General features: G+C 38.2%; 1 protein-coding gene across 1 annotated transcript in view; it reads right to left on the reverse strand.

The window, feature by feature from the left end:
• The window catches only part of SSH2 (slingshot protein phosphatase 2), a 109,170-nt gene that overhangs the window by 53,661 nt on the left and 34,363 nt on the right, over window positions 1-21,146 (reverse strand). The window contains exons 2-3 of the mRNA XM_007452452.1: window positions 14,673-14,776; window positions 5,164-5,228 (exon numbers count right to left, since the gene is read on the reverse strand). Coding sequence (XP_007452514.1) covers window positions 5,164-5,228; window positions 14,673-14,776 — 169 coding nt within the window. The remainder of the gene's footprint in view (window positions 1-5,163; window positions 5,229-14,672; window positions 14,777-21,146) is intronic.

Raw genomic sequence — 21,146 nt, forward strand, 5'->3', positions numbered from 1 at the left:
AGAATCTAAACACAGAATGATCAGTGTAATTACCATACAGTTCAGAGGGCTGATCATCAACTTTCCAATCATTCATGTATTCTACTCATTATCTCTCTTCCCAGACACAAAGCAGAGATCAGCTATTTGGATTTCCACAGATACATTAAGTTCAATTTCCAAGTTATCACCTTAGCCCAGAAGGGCTCATCACCACGCACCTGGATTATTGCAATAACTACCCAGCAGGCTTCCTGATTTAAGTTGGCTGCCTCCTCCCCTCTACGCTGTATCAGCTTCTGAGGAATCTTTCTTAAATACTGTAGCTGTCAAGTGCTCATGGAACATTCTCCAGGATAGATCATATCTTGAGTAAAAATCAAGCCCTAGTAAATTTAAGAAAATTGAAATCGTATCAAGTATCTTTTCCAACCACAACGCTATGAGACTAGATATCAATTACAGGAAAAAATCTGTAAAAAATACGAACACATGGAGGCTAAACAATACACTGCTAAGTAACCAAGAGATCACTGAAGAAATCAAAGAGGAAATCAAAAAATACCTAGAAACAAATGGCAATGAAAACACAATGACCCAAAACCTATGGGATGCAGCAAAAGCAGTTCTAAGAGGGAAGTTTATAGCAATACAACCCTACCTCAAGAAACATGAAACAACTCAAATAAACAACCTAACCTTACACCTAAAGCAATTAGAGACAGAAGAACAAAAAACCCCCAAAGTTAGCAGAAGGAAAGAAATCATAAAGATCGGATCAGAAATAAATGAAAAGGAAATGAAGGAAACGACAGCCAAGATCAATAAAATTAAAACCTGGTTCTTTGAGAAGATAAACAAAATGGATAAACCATTAGCTAGATTCATCAAGAAAAAAAGGGAGAAGACTCAAATCAATAGAATTAGAAATGAAAAAGGAGAAGTAACAAATCACACTGCAGAAATACAAAGGATCATGAGAGATTACTACAAGCAACTCTATACAAATAAAATGGACAACCTGGAAGAAATGGACAAATTCTTAGAAAAGCACAACCTTCTGAGACTGAACCAGGAAGAAATAGAAAATATAAACAGATCAATCGTAAGCACTGAAATTGAGACTGTGATAAAAATCTTCTAACAAACAAAAGCCCAGGACCAGATGGCTTCACAGGCGAATTCTACCAAACATTTAGAGAAGAGCTAACACCTATCCTTCTCAAACTCTTCCAAAATATAGCAGAGGGAGGAACACTCCCAAACTCATTCTACAAGGCAACCATCACCCTAATACTAAAACCAGACAAAGATGTCACAAAAAAAGAAAACTACAAGCCAACATCACTGATGAACATAGATGCAAAAATCCTCAACAAAATACTAGCAAACAGAATCCAACTGCATATTAAAAGGATCATATACCATTATCAAGTGGGGTTTATCCCAGGAATGCAAGGATTCTTCAATATAGGCAAATCAATCAATGTGATACACCACATTAACAAATTGAAGGAGAAAAACCATATGATCATCTCAGTAGATGCAGAAAAAGCTTTTGACAAAATTCAACACCCATTTATGATAAAAACTCTCCAGAAAGTAGGCATAGAGGGAACTTACCTCAACATAATAAAGGCCACATATGACAAACCCACAGCCAACATTGTTCTCAGTGGTGAAAAACTGAAAACATTTCCACTAAGATCAGGAACAAGACAAGGTTGCCCACTCGCACCACTATTATGCAACGTAGTTTTGGAAGTTTTAGCCACAGCAATCAGAGAAGAAAAACACATAAAAGGAATCCAAACCAGAAAAGGAAGAAGTAAAACTGTCACTGTTTGCAGATGACATGATACTATACATACAGAATCCTAAAGATGCTACCAGAAAACTACTAGAGCTAATCAGTGAATTTGGTAAAGTAGCAGGATACAAAATTAATGCACAGAAATCTCTTGCATTCCTATTCACTAATGATGAAAAATCTGAAAGAGAAATTAAGGAAACACTCCCATTTACCACTGCAACAAAAAGAATAAAATACCTAGGAATAAACCTACCTAAAGACACAAAAGACCTGTATGCAGAAAACTATAAGACACTGATGAAAGAAATTAAAGATGATACAAACAGATGGAGAGATATACCATGTTCTTGGATTGGAAGAATCAACATTGTGAAAATGACTCTACTTCCCAAAGCAATCTATAGATTCAATGCAATCCCTATCAAACTACCACTGGCATTTTTCACAGAACTAGAACAAAAAATTTCACAATTTGTATGGAAACACAAAAGACCCTGAATAGCCAAAGCAATCTTGAGAAAGAAAAACGGAGCTGGAGGAATCAGGCTCCCTGACTTCAGACTATATTACAAAGCTACAGTAATCATGACAGTACGGTACTGGCACAAAAACAGAAATACAGATCAGTGGAACAGGGTAGAAAGCCCAGAGATAACCCACACACATATGGTCACCTTATCTTTGATAAAGGAGGCAAGAGTATACAATGGAGAAAAGACAGCCTCTTCAATAAGTGGTGCTGGGAAAACTGGACAGCTACATGTAAAAGAATGAAATTAGAACACTCCCTAACACTGTACACAAAAATAAACTCAAAATGGATTAGAGACCTAAATGTAAGGCCAGACACTATAAAGCTCTTAGAGGAAAACACAGGCAGAACACTCTGTGACATAAATCACAGCAAGATCCTTTTTGACCTGCCTCCTAGAGAAATGGAAAGAAAAACAAAATTAAACAAATGGGACCTAATGAAACTTCAAAGCTTTTGCACAGCAAAGGAAACCATCAACAAGACGAAAAGACAACCCTCAGAATGGGAGAAAGTATTTGCAAACGAAGCAACTGACAAAGGATTAATCCAAAATATACAAGCAGCTCACGCAGCTCAATATCAAAAAAACAAACAACCCAAACCAAAAATGGGCAGAAGACCTAAATAGACATTTCTCCAAAGAACATATACAGATTGCCAACAAACACATGAAAGGATGCTCAACATCACTGATCATTAGAGAAATGCAAATCAAAACTACCATGAGGTATCACCTCACACCAGTCAGAATGGCCATCATCAAAACATCTACAAACAATAAATGCTAGAGAGGGTGTGGAGAAAAGGGAACCCTCTGGCACTGTTGGTGGGAATGTAAACTGATACAGCCACTATGGAGAACAGTATGGAGGTTCCTTAAAAAACTAAAAATAGAACTACCATATGACCCAGCAATCCCACTACTGGGCATATACCCTAAGAAAATCATAATTCAAAGAGAGTCATGTACCACAATGTTCATTGCAGCTCTATTTACAATAGCCAGGACACGAAAGCAACCTAAGTGCCCAATGATAGATGAATGGCTAAAGAAAATGTGGCACATATGTACAGTGGAATATGAGCCATAAAAAGAAACGAAATTGAGTTATTTGTAGTGAGGTGGATGGACCTAAAGTCTGTCATACAGAGTGAAGTAAGTCAGAAAGAGAAAAACAAATACCATATGCTAACACATATATATGGAATCTAAAAAAAAAAAAAAGGTTCTGAAGAACCTAGGGGCAGGACAGGAATAAAGACACAGATGTAGAGAATGGACTTGAGGACACGGGGAGGGGGAAGGGTAAGCTGGGACGAAGTGAGAGAGTGGCAATGGACATATATACACTACCAAATGTAAAACAGATAGCTAGTGGAAAGCAGCAACATAGCACAGGGAGATCAGCTCAGGGCTTTGTGACCACCTAGAGGAGTGGGATAGGGAGGGTGGGAGGGAGACACAAGAGGGAGGAGATATGGGGATATATGATATATATAGCTGATTCACTTCATTACACAGCAGAAACTAACACACCATTGTAAAGCAATTATACTCCAATAAAGATGTTTAAAAAAAAAAAAACTGTAGCTGTCCCATGTAACTTCTTTGCTCAAAAACCTGTAATGCTTCACTACAGATTACTGAAGAGGTAGAGGTACTAAAGGTATTAAATATTAGGGGGTCAGATAGGGAATGTAAATGAGTGGAGTAGTCCACATGAAGATTAAATGGGTAGAAATACTTTTCACTTTCCACAAAGAATCATACTCATCCCATTTTTACTTTCCTACTTTTATTAGATGTTTTACTATAAGGCAACAGTGAAGGAATGATGACAAATGGTGACACTTGACTTTAGTGTGCAGGAGACAACAGAATATGTACAAATTACAGTAAATTAAGAACCCAGGCCATACTGATGCCCTCCCCCTACCAAGTCTAGCCAAGTTTTGCCATGTAAGAATAAGGTCCCAGTGTTGCCAGAATTCTTGATTTTTCAAGAAAAGCCCCAAGTCTGGATTTCTATGTGAAATCATCCAGCTTTAAAATTCTGGCTCAGATTTAAAACAATGACAAGAACAGCAACAAAAACCACTGTGTGGTCCAAACAAAACATATCTCTGGCCTGTGGACTGCCAGATTGAGACCTCTAGTTTGGAGCATTAAGTCCCTATTTGCCTGCCTTGTCTTTTGGTATTTTAACTTCCCTGTATTAACAACAGTCCCCATACGTAGGCAGCATTTTATACTCTGATATGCTTTAGTGTCCGTTTGATTCTCTCAACTGTGAGAGGTAGAAAAGATATAAGGAAGCAGGCACAGACAGACGAAGTGATTTGTCCAACATCATATGGTTGTCTCTAAGCCCAGGTCTGCTGACTCTGAGACCAGCATAAACCTTTGGCCACTTAACTCTCTCCCTGTCCCTCTTATGTGTGCTTTTGCTTCAGTCATGCCCTCATCTAGAATGACTGTCTTCTTCCCTTCTGCCAATCTCATCATCTTTCAAGACCCAGCTTAAGCTCTAGTGTCTATATAAAACCTTCCACAACTAGGTTAAGTGGCCCAGTTTCTTTTTTCTGAGTTTTAATTGGTGTTATTGTCAATAACTTACAAACTGGTGCGCATCAAGTCTTGAACCAAATTATTTCACATCATTTCAGATTAACTCATACCCCCAGTTACATTCTAAGCTCTTTGATGATGGGGACATGTCATTCTTCTTTTCTATTCCACACAGTTTTTATGCTGGGACATAAAAATGACTGTTTAATGTTTGCTGTCTTAGACAGTCTTTTGAGGAAGAAAGTTATAATAATACCTCTAACTTACCAGCCTGATGTTGTCTTCTGGGCGGAGTAATATGAACATTGCTTGGAGATGCTGTTGAAGGTCACCTGGTGAAATTTACAAAACAAAGGATAATTATTCTCCATTGTAATGTTAACAGAGAGGATTCCTTCTACCCTAATAACTTGTGTAAAAGAAAGTTCTGGTTCACTGAGGGACTCTAATTAGACACAGAAATTGAGTGAGTGTCTTCATATGAATGGTAGACTGGATCTCTACAGATTCACTTTTAAGTCTACAGGACATTAAAATTTGCTTCATGTTTGTCCTATGGAAGCTGCACTTGAAACCAGTCAGTTTTGTACCATGATTGATGTTGATGAGAGCGATGGTGAAATGTGTTGGGCAGAGAAAGCACTGGCTGTGTTTTCAGGCCCACTGAAGGTGGAATCAAGGGAATCTTGAAATTGGGATGCATGGTATACAGTGTTAGAATTATCCCTAACTTTTAAAAAGCTAACCATTTTGCCATTCCTATCTCTGTAATTGTGATATTCAGTCGCACTTAATCTAAGAAGAATTTGATTCCCTAGAATAATGTCAACAGTTAAAAATGATGTCCACCAGATCATCCAAGATGAAAATAAATAAGGAAACACAAGCTTTAAATGATACATTAAACAGGATGGACTTAATTGATATTTATAGGACACTCCATCCAAAAACAACAGAATACACATTTTTCTCAAGTGCTCATGGAACATTCTCCAGGATAGATCATATCTTGGGTCACAAATCAAGCCTTGGTAAATTTAAGAAAATTGAAATTATATCAAGTATCTTTTCCGACCACAACGCCATGAGATTAGATATCAATTATAGGAAAAGAGCAGTAAAAAATACAAACACATGGAGGCTAAACAATACACTACTTAGTAACGAAGTGATCACTGAAGAAATCAAAGAGGAAATTAAAAAATACCTAGAAACAAATGACAATGGAGATACAACGACCCAAAACCTATGGGATGCAGCAAAAGCAGTTCTAAGAGGGAAGTTTATAGCAATACAAGCCCACCTTAAGAAGCAGGAAACATCTCGAATAAACAACCTAACCTTGCACCTCAAGCAATTAGAGAAAGAAGAACAAAAAAACCCCAGAGTTAGCAGAAGGAAAGAAATCATAAAAATCAGATCAGAAATAAATGAAAAAGAAATGAAGGAAACAATAGCAAAGATCAATAAAACTAAAAGCTGGTTCTTTGAGAAGATAAACAAAATAGATAAACCATTAGCCAGACTCATCAAGAAAATAAGGGAGAAGACTCAAATCAATAGAATCAGAAATGAAAAAGGAGAAGTAACAACTGACACTGCAGAAATACAAAAAATCATGAGGGATTACTACAAGCAACTCTATGCCAATAAAATGGACAATCTGGAAGAAATGGACAAATTCTTAGAAATGCACAAACTGCCAAGACTGAATCAGGAAGAAATAGAAAATATGAACAGACCAATCACAAACACTGAAATTGAAACTGTGATTAAAAATCTTCCAACAAACAAAAGCCCAGGACCAGATGGCTTCACAGGCGAATTCTATCAAACATTTAGAGAAGAGCTAACACCTATTCTTCTCAAACTCTTCCAAAATATAGCAGAGGGAGGAACACTCCCAAACTCATTCTACGAGGCCACCATCACCTTGATACCAAAACCAGACAAGGATGTCACAAAGAAAGAAAACTACAGGCCAATATCACTGATGAACATAGATGCAAAAATCCTCAACAAAATACTAGCAAACAGAATCCAACAGCACATTAAAAGGATCATACACCATGATCAAGTGGGGTTTATTCCAGGAATGCAAGGATTCTTCAATATACGCAAATCTATCAATGTGATTAACCATATTAACAAATTGAAGGAGAAAAACCATATGATCATCTCAATAGATGCAGAGAAAGCTTTTGACAAAATTCAACACCCATTTATGATAAAAACCCTGCAGAAAGTAGGTGTAGAGGGAACTTTCCTCAATATAATAAAGGCCGTATATGACAAGCCCACAGCCAACATCATCCTCAATGGCGAAAAACTGAAAGCATTTCCACTAAGGTCAGGAACAAGACAAGGTTGCCCACTCTCACCACTCTTATTCAACATAGTTTTGGAAGTTTTAGCCACAGCAATCAGAGAAGAAAAGGAAATAAAAGGAATCCAAATCGGAAAAGAAGAAGTAAAGCTGTCACTGTTTGCAGATGACATGATACTATACATAGAGAATCCTAAAGATGCTACCAGAAAACTACTAGAGCTAATCAATGAATTTGGTAAAGTAGCAGGATACAAAATTAATGCACAGAAATCTCTGGCATTCCTATATACTAACGATGAAAAATCTGAAAGTGAAATCAAGAAAACACTCCCATTTACCATTGCAACAAAAAGAATAAAATATCTAGGAATAAACCTACCTAAGGAGACAAAAGACCTGTATGCAGAAAATTATAAGACACTGATGAAAGAAATTAAAGATGATACAAACAGATGGAGAGATATACCATGTTCTTGGATTGGAAGAATCAACATTGTGAAAATGACTCTACTCCCCAAAGCAATCTATAGATTCAATGCAATCCCTATCAAACTACCACTGGCATTTTTCACAGAACTAGAACAAAAAATTTCACAATTTGTATGGAAACACAAAAGACCCCGAATAGCCAAAGCAATCTTGAGAACAAAAAATGGAGCTGGAGGAATCAGGCTGCCTGACTTCAGACTATACTACAAAGCTACAGTAATCAAGACAGTATGGTACTGGCACAAAAACAGAAAGATAGATCAATGGAATAGGATAGAAAGCCCAGAGATAAACCCATGCACATATGGTCACCTTATCTTTGATAAAGGTGGCAGGAATATACAGTGGAGAAAGGACAGCCCCTTCAATAAGTGGTGCTGGGAAAACTGGACAGGTACATGTAAAAGTATGAGATTAGATCACTCCCTAACACCATACACAAAAATAAGCTCAAAATGGATTAAAGACCTAAATGTAAGGCCAGAAACTATCAAACTCTTAGAGGAAAACATAGGCAGAACACTCTATGACATAAATCACAGCAAGATCCTTCTTGACCCATCTCCTAGAGTAATGGAGATAAAAACAAAAATAAACAAATGGGACCTAATGAAACTTCAAAGCTTTTGCACAGCAAAGGAAACCATAAACAAGACCAAAAGACAGCCCTCAGAATGGGAGAAAATATTTGCAAATGAATCAACTGACAAAGGATTAATCTCTAAAATTTACAGGCAGCTCATGCAGCTCAATAACAAAAAAATAAACAACCCAATCCAAAAATGGGCAGAAGACCTAAATAGACATTTCTCCAAAGAAGATATACAGACTGCCAACAAACACATGAAAGAATGCTCAACATCATTAATCATTAGAGAAATGCAAATCAAAACTACAATGAGATATCATCTCACACCAGTCAGAATGGCCATCATCAAAAAATCTAGAAACAATAAATGCTGGAGAGGGTGTGGAGAAAAGGGAACACTCTTGCACTGCTGGTGGGAATGTGAATTGGTTCAGCCACTATGGAGAACAGTATGGAGGTTCCTTAAAAAACTACAAATAGAACTACCATATGACCCAGCAATCCCACTACTAGGTATATACCCTGAGGAAACCAGAATTCAGAAAGAGTCATGTACCAAAATGTTCATTGCAGCTCTATTTACAATAGCCCGGAGATGGAAACAACCTAAGTGCCCGTCGTCGGATGAATGGATAAAGAAGATGTGGCACATATATACAATGGAATATTACTCAGCCATAAAAAGAAACGAAATTGAGCTATTTGTAATGAGGTGGATAGATCTAGAGTCTGTCATACAGAGTGAAGTAAGTCAGAAAGAGAAGGACAAATACCGTATGCTAACACATATATATGGAATTTAAGAAAAAAAAAATGTTATGAAGAACCTAGGGGTAAAACAGGAATAAAGACAGAGACCTACTGGAGAACAGACTTGAGGATATGGGGAGGGGGAAGGGTGAGGTGTGTTAGGGCGAGAGAGAGACATGGACATATATATACTAACAAACGTAAGGTAGATAGCCAGTGGGAAGCAGCCGCATGGCACAGGGAAACCGGCTCGGTTCTTTGTGGCTGTCTGGAGGGGTGGGATAGGGAGGGTGGGAGGGAGGGAGACAAAGAGGGAAGAGATATGGGAACATATATATATGTATAACTGACTCACTCTGTTATAAAGCAGAAACTAACACACCATTGTAAAGCAATTATACCCCAATAAAGATGTTAAAATAAAAAAAAAAAAAAAATGATGTCCACATCAGTAGCTGATATTAAAAAGATATTAAATACAGCAGATCTCAAGGGATATATATTCTAGTGAACATATTATTAGGTGCTTTAAAATGGCCAATCAGGGACTTCCCTAGTGGCGCAGTGGTTAAGAATCTGCCTGCCGGGCTTCCCTGGTGGCGCAGTGGTTGAGAATCTGCCTGCTAATGCAGGGGACACGGGTTCGAGCCCTGGTCTGGGTAGATCCCACATGCCGTGGAGCAACTGGGCCCGTGAGCCACAACTACTGAGCCTGTGCGTCTGGAGCCTGTGCTCTGCACCAAGAGACGCCCCGATAGTGAGAGGCCTGCACACCGCGATGAAGAGTGGCCCCCGCTTGCCACAACTAAAGAAAGCCCTCGCACAGAAACGAAGACCCAACACAGCCGAAAATTAAAAAAAAAAAAAAAAAGAATCTGCCTGCTAATGCAGGGGACACGGGTTCGAGCCCTGGTCTGGGAAGATCCCACAGGCCGCAGAGCAACTAAGCCCATGTGCCACAACTACTGAAGCCCGCACACCTAGAGCCCGTGCTCCGCAACAAGAGAAGCCACTGCAATGAGAAGCCCTCGAACCGCAACGAAGAGTAGCTCCTGCTCGCCGCCAACTAGAGGAAGCCCACGCGCAGCAACAAGGACCCAACGCAGCCAAAAATAAAATAAATAAATAAATAAATAAATAAATAATAGCCAATCATTATTTCAATCCTCACTTGCTTTTATACATCCTATAAAACTAAGTTGAAATTTCTTTGTATTAAACTATTATAGATTTCCTCAATTTCCCTGTTCTGTACTAGAAAATCGGAAGCTTTGGCTAGTAGGAGATAATTAGATAATGTGCTGTCATAAACGATAACAATCAGAGAACAAAAAAACTTCATTCCTGACCAACCCTTTTTCAAGAGTCTAAAGTGACTAATGTAGCTGCATAATCATGGATGCCACCGTAACCTGTTCTCACATTGGTCTTGGAATCTACATACATAATTTTCATCCACGTAACTTCACAGCTGTTAATGATGAGACGAAATGCTGATATGTGCAAGAAGTAGAGAGAGACAGGAAGAAAAAAAAAGTATGTTGGCAAACAAGTATGTTTGTCCCTTGTGGCTTGTGGGATCTTAGTTCTTTGACTAGGGATTGAACCCAGGGCCCCTGGCAGTGAAAGTGCGGAGTCCTAACCACTGGACCACCAGGGAATTCTCCCCTTTCTTCCTCTTAAAGAATAGTTTTCTTGCCTTTTTCTCCCCCTCATTTTACTGCTGGCTTCTGACCAATTCCATTATTGCAGAATCTTTCAACTTTCAAAATTAAAAAGAAGAGTCATTATATTTGGCCATTCTACTATACGTTAAACCCAGAGACAGAATCTAAGTCTCATGTGCAAGAACCAGTGTGGGTTCACAGTACAAATCCAAGAAAAATGAAAGCATATGTCCACACAAAAAACCTGTACACAAATGTTCATAGCAGCATTATTCATATTAGCCCCCAAATGGAAAAAACTCAAACGTCTATCAACTGATGAATGGATAAATAAAATGTGGTATATCCATACACTGGAATATTATTCAATCATAAAAAGGAATAAAGTACTGTTACATACTATAACATGGGTGAGCCTTTAGAGGGGCCATGTCTCAAGTGAAAGGTGCCTGTCTCAAAAGATTGTTTATATGGTTCCACTGACATGGAACACCCAGAATAGGCAAATCTATAGAGACAGAAAGTAGATTAGTGATTGTTTAGGGCTAGGAGGGAGGGTGGGGGATATAGGGAGTGACTGCTAATGGGTACTGGGTTGCTTTTTGGGGTGATGAAAATGTTCTAAAATTAGACTGCGGTGATGGCTACACAACTCTGTGAATATACTAAAAAAAAAATCACTGTACACTTTAAATGGGTAAACTGGGTGAATAATATGGTATTTATGTCTCAATAAAGCTGTTAAAAATAAAAGAATCAGCTTGGGGAGACAAAGTGTTAGGTATAAACAATGAAGAACGACTACAGTTAACAACTGAGGTAAGCAGCTCAGGCTTTTAAAAAATTAAGTTTCCTTTTGTTCTCTCAGGACAAATAACCTAAAGAAAGAATTTTCAGGATGGAGAACTTCTAGAGGAGAAACATTTCTGGGCAAACAGCAGCCCTAAGACTCCACTCCAAGCACTAGTGGCCCAAATATCTAGCTGGACCTTCCTAGAAGGTCCGACAAAAGTCAGGGAGCCCTGCCCCTACAGTAGGGCTTCCTACGTGAGCTGGGTATGTGGAAGCTCAGGTTCGCTAGTGGTGAAAAGTACTGCCATGAGGTCCTTCACAGAGACTAACAGAGGCAATATACCCGTACCATTAAGATCCTTTTCCTACATTTTGTTTTCATATACTTCACTGCTGGTAGCCAAGTTTTAGACTTCAGTTTGATTTTAAAGACTTTTGGTTGTTTCTCTTTAAAATGTTAGCAGACATTCACTTATAATATCACTTTTTGATTACAAAAAAGTACTTGGATATTTTTAATGAAGCCCAGATAAAATTCTAGCTCGTTCAAGAAATATGCATAAGAAAGTACAATTAGACAGAGTAAGCCCTTGATCTGCTTGCAATTCTGCCATCATCTTTCAGTTACTGCCGGCTCAGCCAAGGGAGCTCCAGCTTATGTGAAGGTCTGGCTCTGTGAGCTGCATTTATACTCACACTGCCTCATCTGTTCTGGTCTGGATCACAAGTAAAGTCCATTCATCTTGTGTTGAATCTGCTTTTCTTTTTGGTATGGAGAAATCTAAGGTCAAGTAGAAACCTGGGTGGCAGCTGAAAAGCCACTGACCCCACTTACTATTACATGCCACAGAGCAATTTGCCTAACATCTTAGTCAGACAAGCTGGATTTAAACCAATATTTTGTCTTCTTTTTACTGTGATAAATATCCACACCAAACAGAAACCCAAAGCTCAGCTGGGTCTACTTCCTCTGTGCATTCAAGTTTTTGTGAGGTTGGGGAGGAGATCCCCCCTTGACTCTGGTGGTTGGCGTTGAAGAGGAAGGTTTTTAGAAAATGTAGTACAAAGCTAATTTTCCAAAGAGTTTTCTCACCTGCCCCTTTTAAAATTTTTCCATGGCTGGAGAGTTTTGGTAGGAGGATAATACTGTCCAATGAGATGGATTATAATTCTGAGCTGCTACATTTGGAACTAGATGAAGGTCCAAACAAGAAGTAGGGCAGCCACTAAAATAGCGAAGATTACCTGCACTGGAGTTAAACTCACTACTGGCTCCATGGGACCCAGTACTTCTGGCTTTCACCTCTGACCTACACACTCAAGGTTTACAGTCTTCTTTGTTCTCTTCTTAGTAATTCCAATTTCTTCCACTCCTGGACATCACACGTCATCAAAATGACGCATTTTGGACAATAAGCAAACACTCTTTGTATAGCACTGATTGAGATTTCTCTAATTGGGGTCCTCAGGACAACTGACTTTTTTCCCCCCCAAAATGACACAAGTTAGGCTTGCTGTTAGGAGAGAGGCATAAGGCTGATTATCTTCCTTTAAACTGTGGATATGCTATACCTGGAGACCTCTTTCTCTAGACCAACTTTCTTCAATTCTTTCTTAACCTCATCACCACAATGCACCTGACTTTAGAGAAGTCTAACATATGGAAATATTAAATGCATACACTACTGTTAGTGGGTGTGATACAGTGATTTATAATAAAATATATATATATTTGGTCTTTGTCCAGTTCCTGGCACAGAGCTGTTAACATCACTGGAATTTCTTTCTTTCCTTCTTTTTTTAACATCTTTATTGGAGTATAATTGCTTTACAGTGGTGATTGGAATTTCTTAAGTGATGTGGAGCAAAGAAGGTGTCTTTTGTTCTATTAGTGACTTGACTCTATGAAAGCACCTAGGGATGGGGGCTGGTTGCCAGGGGAACCAAGTGTGATTAGAGGGTTGGAACTTCCTTATCTGGGCAGGGGAGAGGGGCTGGAAGTTCAATGGATCACCAATAGCCAACAATTGAATTAATCATGCCAGTGTAATGAACCCTCCACAAAAACCCAAAAGGGCAGGGTTCAGAGTGCTTCCAGATTGGTGAACACATGGAGATTTGGGGAGGGCATACACTCAGAGAGGGCACAGAAACTCCATGCCCCTTCCCACATACCTTGCCCTATGCATCTCTTCCATCTGGCTGTTCCTGAGTTACATCCTTTTATAATAAGCCAGTAATCCAATAAGTAAAATGTTTCTCTGAGTTCTGTGAGCAGCTCTAGCAAATTAAACAAACCCAAGGAAGGGGTCATTGGAACTTCCAATCTACAGACAACCCGGACTTGTGACTGGCACCTGAAGATGGGGGTAAGGGGGGCAGCCTTATACAACTGAGCCCTTAACCTGTGGAATCTGACACTATCTCCAGGTAGATAAGTGTCAGAATTGAGGTGAATCGCAGGACACCCAGCTGCTGTCTGAGAATTGCTTGGATGTGTGGGGAAACAAGCCTCATATAGGTACTGGGTGCAGAATATTAGTGGGTTATTCCAAAATCAGAGTATTATACTTATCCCTAAGTGACCATTTATTTGATGATTCCTTGTTTCTATAAAAGTCCTCTGAATTAAATTTCCAGTCTTTTTAGCATGAACACAATCAAGAAGTAGACTCTGGTATTTAAGAACTGGTATTTTAATATGTGATATCATAACTCTTGTTAACACAACAGTGCTACTGAATTTATTTATATTAGTAATATACCATATTAGTCTCCTCATAACATCACTAGAGAGCAGACAGAAAAAAAAAGTCATCTTTGGTTAATTGATTTTGCAGAGTCTGAAGAAACATCTGAACATCTTTTAGCTGATTACTAAAACCTTAATCAAGATGTCACATAAGACTTCATTAGTGTATTTTTGTACCTGATTATTTTTCCAACAAAAATTTATTGTTGAACATCTACTTCGTGTATAAGGTATTCTGCTAAGTGCCAGAAATATGGTCTATGAGAGCGAAAGAAAAGTGATTACAGCATAGTACAATGCTTTCTTTCACTATTACAGAACTGTTGAAGAAATGGCGATGAGGTACTCAGTCTTTTAGAACAAAAGGTAAAGAAACCAAGAAAAGGAATGGCATATGTGGAGCTTTACCTGCATGCTTATTGCGTCTGTGGCTGATTCTTGGTGTGGATGAGCCATTTCCCCGTGGTAGAAAAAGGGCAGCACCTTTGACAGTTAGAAAGCTCTCGCTGATGCTATAAGGAAAAAGTAAAAATTAAATAAATAAATAAATAAACAAGTAATTTAAGGAAGAAAGTCAAAGAGTAAGATGAAGACCGACTTTGGGATTATTTTCTCTTCCCTTTTCTAAAGTTCCAACCTCATGGGATGAAGTAAAAATAAAATCAAAAGAGCTTCTGATAAACAACAAGGTCCTTCCTACTGTATAGCACAGGGAACTATATTCAATATCCTGTAATAAACCATGATGGAAAATAATATGAAAATGAATACGTATGTGTGTGTGTGTGTACACACACACACACACACACACATGTATAACTGAATCACTTTCCTGTACAACAGAAACTAACACATTGTAAATCGACATATACTTCAATTAAAAAAAAGAGAGAGACTCTGGTTACTCACACAGTCTTGTCTACTATAATTTTTCTGAAACAAAACTTACAATATTCTATATACATTACACGGTAGCAGTTAAGAGTGAAGGCTTTGGAAATACAGGGTAAAGGCTCTGGAACCAGACTGCCTGGGTTAGAATCCTAGCTCTACCACTTCCTACTTGAGTGAATTTTAGGGGGCCTAAGTTTCTTTATCTATAAAACAGGGATTAATAAATAAATTGAGGTTGTTGTTGAGGAATCAATAAGAATAAGAAGCTTCTTAGAGAGGTGCCCTTAATAAATATTACTTTAACAACTAACAGAGCTAACAGATAGATCTATGGTTATCAATAACTAATAGATCTATGGTTGTCAATAATGGTGTTTCAACAGCGTTCTAATCAGACGTGAAATACGTTACAATGCTTAGCTACTAATAATAGACCCAAAGTTTGCAATAAAAGACTTATATTTAAAATATACACACATCACACTAAAGTGTTACTCAAAATTTTACTTTCACAAACCTGCATTTCCATATGATTGAAAAGGAGTAGTGCACAGGAAGTATGGTCAACCCATGGAGTTTGCCCTCCATGTTAACATCCTTCATGTGAATGATAGCTCAACAGAGGTGGGGAACTACTGCTCAGCAGAGAGGCTATTCAAAATACAATTACTAGTGGATATCCACAGAAAACAGAAATTGTATCTAAATTATTTCATATCGACAGACTAAGCCTTTCAATGTTATCTACAGAATCTGAAAAGGACAGAACTTCTAAGTCATTAATGGCAAAGTTTAGAAACACATAATGAAGGATTCCAGGATTGCTTGCGAGTACACCATTCAGTGTTAGCTAATGTACTGTAAATTACACTGTGCTGCCTACTCAACATTTCCACTTGGAAAACTAATTGGCATTTCAAATTTACATTGCCAAAACTATTCTCTTGAGTCCCCTGCAAACCTGATCCCTAGCCTCATCCACCCAAGTTGTTTGGTACAAACATATAACAGTCGTCCTTGGTTTCTCTATTTCCAACAATATATATCTAATCCATCAACAAGACCTATGAGATTTACTTTCAAATACATCTTGAATCTGCCCATGTAGCTCCATTACTACTCTGACAATGGTCCAGGGTACCACTGTTTTTCACTTAGACTACCGTTAAAAAGTTTTCTTTTAAGTGTTTTATTACAGAAAATTTCAGACATATACAAAGTAGAGGTAATAATACATGAGCCCCCCACGTTCTCATACATTTCAGCTTCAATTCATGGGCAATTCTGCTTTTTCTATATCTTTACCCCTTTCGCCCTATCCCTGAAGTGAAACTAACCCCAGACATTATATCAGCAAAAATCCTCTTAACTGGTCTGTCTGCAACTATTTCTGTATCACTACTATCCACTTACCAAACAGCAACCAGAGTGCTTTAAAATATACAGATAAATATCATATAATGTCACTTTCCTGCTTAAAACCCACCAACAGCTTCCCTTTTTATGTATAAATTAAACCTGAAATCCTTAGCTGGGACCTCAGGGCCCTGTAACAGCTGATAAGAAGTTATTTCTCTGGTCTTATACCATCTCCCCTTTTGTTTACTATGACCTGGTTGCACTAGCCTTCTTTCTGTTTCTTCTATATTTCAGGCCCCTTCTCAGGGCCTTTGTGCTCTTTGTTTCCTACTTGGGACACTTTTCTCCTGGCCTGTCACTATTTAAGTCACAGCTCCAATATCATCACCTCTCCCCCCATCCCAATCATACTCTATCCTGTTGTCCTGTTTTGTTTCCTTCAGGATATTTATCATAAGCTAAAATTATATTTATTCACTTGTATACTTGATTGTGGTCATCTCCCTATGATAGAATATAAGCTCCATGAAAAATAAGACTTTATTTTGCTCAGCACTGTTGTATCTTCAACACTGGAAATAGTGCCATGCACATATTAAGTGCCTGACAGATATTTGATGGATAAATGAATTCATCCCAGGGGTTTTTTCCCCCCATACTCTTTTATCTGACCCATCCCTGAAACACGAATTGTAATTTAGGACAAGAAAATAGAAATTCTGTAATCTCACAGGTAAAAGTAATGATTACAGAATTCAATATATATGGGCTGTAAAATACAAATGTGTGATGATAAATTAATCGATTAAATGAAATTAAATCAACTCTATAACAGTTGTCAGTCCTTGATTCAATTTTATCGTTTAATCATGTGGCATGAAGCTGATATACCTTTAAGGTAACTTGCCAAACAGACTGGAACATGTCTTCTAAAAACAAACACAAGACTCCATAGAGGCCACTTTACAATTCTGCATGCTGGCTGCCTTTGTTTTGTTTTGTTTTCATCTTTAAATAAAGCATTGCACTCTTGTGGTCTGTTGCACAAGTCTTGTCTCTTGTTCCACTTGTGGTATGCACATGTCACCCTGCTGTGGGTCACTTTGTTTCACTCACATTACAGGAACAACCTAAAACAAAATGTCTGAGTAACAGGATGAGTGGGGTACACCACAGACAGGAAATGACATTCACACTGCTGCCAACACAGCAACTGTCTGTTTTACTAAATGAAAATATTTTAAAAATAAAGGCTAAATAGTCTACCTATCAGCAGGCAAGTTACAGCTATGGGCACTTTGGTTTCCAGTACACAAAGTGGTCTCTACATCCACTAAAGAAGTATATTTGTTGAGAGCTTATTTCAGTCATTCTTTTTGTGAGACAAAAGTAGTTTCTCTTTGACAAACACACCAACTTCCTGGTTTTTAGAATTCTGGAATATTGTTCTTAGATACATTTGTTGCTTATGCTTTAAAGCATATTTCTTAAGTGTCTTCTTTAAAATGTATGTAGTGCTTTCACAAGGGGAGGATTGGGGTGGAGGACAAGGGCCCTTGGTTAACTCAAAGCTACCTGGAAAATTTCCAATTATAAAAGAAAAACCAGGAGTCAAAGTCACAACTGGTATAAGGGAAAAGATGCCGTTCTATTTGAGTCATTTATACAAATCTCAATAAACTTTTCTGATACAACAAAATGCACAGCAGGTCCAGCTGGGCCAGGAGACTGCACTAGTAGGTGCGATCTAGGCCCCCAGAGAGTCATGGCAGATACACTCTAGATGATACGATCAATCCTCTTTATTCTGTGGCCCCAGATTATGACTCCCCAGTTACCACAAAAGTGGCATAAACTGTTGATCACAAGGGGACCAGGAATGAAAGTGTAGCTAATTACAAAAACCCCTTTTCATCACTGAAAAAAAGTCAAAGTTCTATAAACACTATCAAAGATGGGATGGCAACATGGTGGCATGGAAGTGAAAAAATAAAATTCGAAATCACCAGAGTTTAGGAGGATCAATTTCAACTTGAAAGTTAAATGCTTTATTTGCATATGAAGAAAATAATATGTATATTTAATCACATGTACTGCAGTGTAAGGTAAAGGCTTCGTACATCTTGCTAGAATAGTGAGAGACATTTATGTAAATATTCGTCTTTCTGAAGCATCTGGCTAAAGATTCAATCAACACAGAGTTGGTCTCTAATTTAAAATCTAGAAAGGCAGGTGAACACTTTTACATGTTTTCTGAACTGACCAGTTATCTAGAGCCTGGCCCAGGAAGAGGAATGCTCCAGTAAATTCTGTGGAGCCATCTGTACGTGATTACAGATGTCCAAGTTAAACACAAACCTCAAAGGACTTAAGAACCCCCATATTAAGGAAAATACAAGATAAAGAACATTCTCCAAATCTAAAGTTGGAGAGTCATTAGCTGCTTGATGAGAAAATGACAAGGATCATCTTTCTAACACAGTGACAGTGACATTCTCCAGTTTTTTTCAGAATACGTCTGAAGAACATCTACTCTTCTCTTGCAGTAAGATCACTTGCTCAACAAATGGAAAGTCATCCCTAGTTTGATACATGAACTGAGCTAATAACAGCTAACTTGAGTAGATGCCAACTGTATGCCAGGCACTGAGCTAAGCACTTTACATTACTTCATTTAACCTTCACAACAATCCTATGAAGTAGGTACTATTTTTTACCCCCAGTTTACACATAAGAGACTGAGGGGCTCAGAGGTGGTAAATTATCTGCCCAAGATCATACAGCTAGCTAGCAATCCTCTGAGTTAAGGATTCAAACCAAGTTCTGACTTGAAAGCTCATGCTCTGAATCACTCTCTATCATGCTGTTCTAGTTTTATGATATAGTTTATGGAAGATGAAATGCAATGTCTTCCCTACAGAACTTTTCAACAGCACAGAATTTAAAAGTAGATACAGAAGTGGAAGAAAAGGACTGAAATCCATTCAGATCTCAACTCTTATTCCTTTTTTGTTCCCTCTATCAAGGCCATGAACAGAAAGACTTTACTGAGGGGCATGAAGAACATCTGGCTGAGAGATGAATCCAGATGGGCTGGACAGTAGAGAAAAGAACTGGGAATGATAGTAGCATTTTAGTCTCAAAAGTAGAGGAAAGAGTACTCTGTTTTAAATAATTTGGGGAAGCACTCTGTGCCAGTCCCTCCCAATCAAAAGCACTTTGCAAAGCATGAAATTTGTTAACTGGCAGTTTCTTCTCAGGCAAAGTGTAGAGGAAAAGGTCAACTAAGTGAAGAAAATACTTAACTGTTCTAAGGTTAGAATAACCTTTGAGGAATGTGGCCAGGGTGGTCATCCATGACCAGCAGGAAGGCCAAGGAAGCAAAACAAAGCAATGACACACCTGGCCAAACTGCTACATGTTAGTTTGACAGACATTCTTCTGTTTTACATGTAACACACGAGATGAAATGAATCATTCACTATGGGAAATCAAGTTTCATAAAGTGGGTGTAATGCTTTTACTTTAGCATTAAAATGAAGAAAGTAGATTTTAATGTTTATAATGTTTCTAATGCCAAACTCTTGAGTTTGTTTGGCATTTCTGCCTGAAGCCAAAATTCATAGGTAAATTATTGTGTAATATTGATGGCACAAAATGTTATTGCACAAGGTAAGCTAGTTAGCATTTATGTAAAATTCGAATACACATAATCTGAACTGTTATATTTTTATCTTGAAGAATATTCACTTATGGGAAATTTGCAAATACATTCCACTCTCCTAACAACACTCTCCCTTTCCTGATAAGCTTTCTCTGCTTATTTAGCTGCTTAATTTCAGATTCAAGGTACTAGGGCAGCTCTGTCAATCCCATTAGGTGGAAAGGAATTCATGTCCCCACTCAGTGTGACCATATCCCACAGAAAGGTAAGTTCATAATAAAAAGTTTCAAATATCAGACCAGAGGCCAAAGGAGCTATCAATACTAGTGCCTATTGAAAAAGTTTGGCTAAATCCAAAAAACAGGAAGGACAAAATCACTGTGCCTTGATGGATGAAACATGGCTACAAAAGTCAAAAGCACACTTCAGGTAGTGAGAAAAGTTTGACTCTGTAATCCTAAAGAAATTTAGATTACAACGGGAGAAAATCCAAACCCAAATACTGTATGCACTATTCTCTGTAATTAAACAATCCCCAACCCCATCTCCAACATACAGGCCATATGTTTAAGTGACAGTGTTGGAATGGCAATGGATACCTGGGACCCTCTCTGCACCCAGGACATAAACTCCCAGATACATGCCTATGAATGCAGGCAGCGGGATTTTTTCTCTATCAGCAGACAAGCAGAGGCTGGGGTACATTAGTAAACCGGTTATTGGCAAAGTGGATAAGAGCTTAAGGCAGTTCTTATTCATTAACTACAACCACCAGACCATTTTAGTTCCAGCTAATCTTCCTCTTAAACTCTGTTGCACAATGCCCAGCACAACTACCTTCAGATGCAGCTATTTTCCCCCCTTTCCTACTTTTCTACAATCTAAGAAGAAAAAAAAAAAAGGTCTGTCTGTTCAAGGCTGAAGGACAAATTCCATCAGGACTAATCTTCCCGGTCCTTTCCCTA

This window comes from Lipotes vexillifer, unplaced genomic scaffold (genome assembly GCF_000442215.2).
Source record: "Lipotes vexillifer unplaced genomic scaffold, Lipotes_vexillifer_v1.1 scaffold216, whole genome shotgun sequence".
Taxonomy (NCBI): domain Eukaryota; kingdom Metazoa; phylum Chordata; class Mammalia; order Artiodactyla; family Lipotidae; genus Lipotes; species Lipotes vexillifer.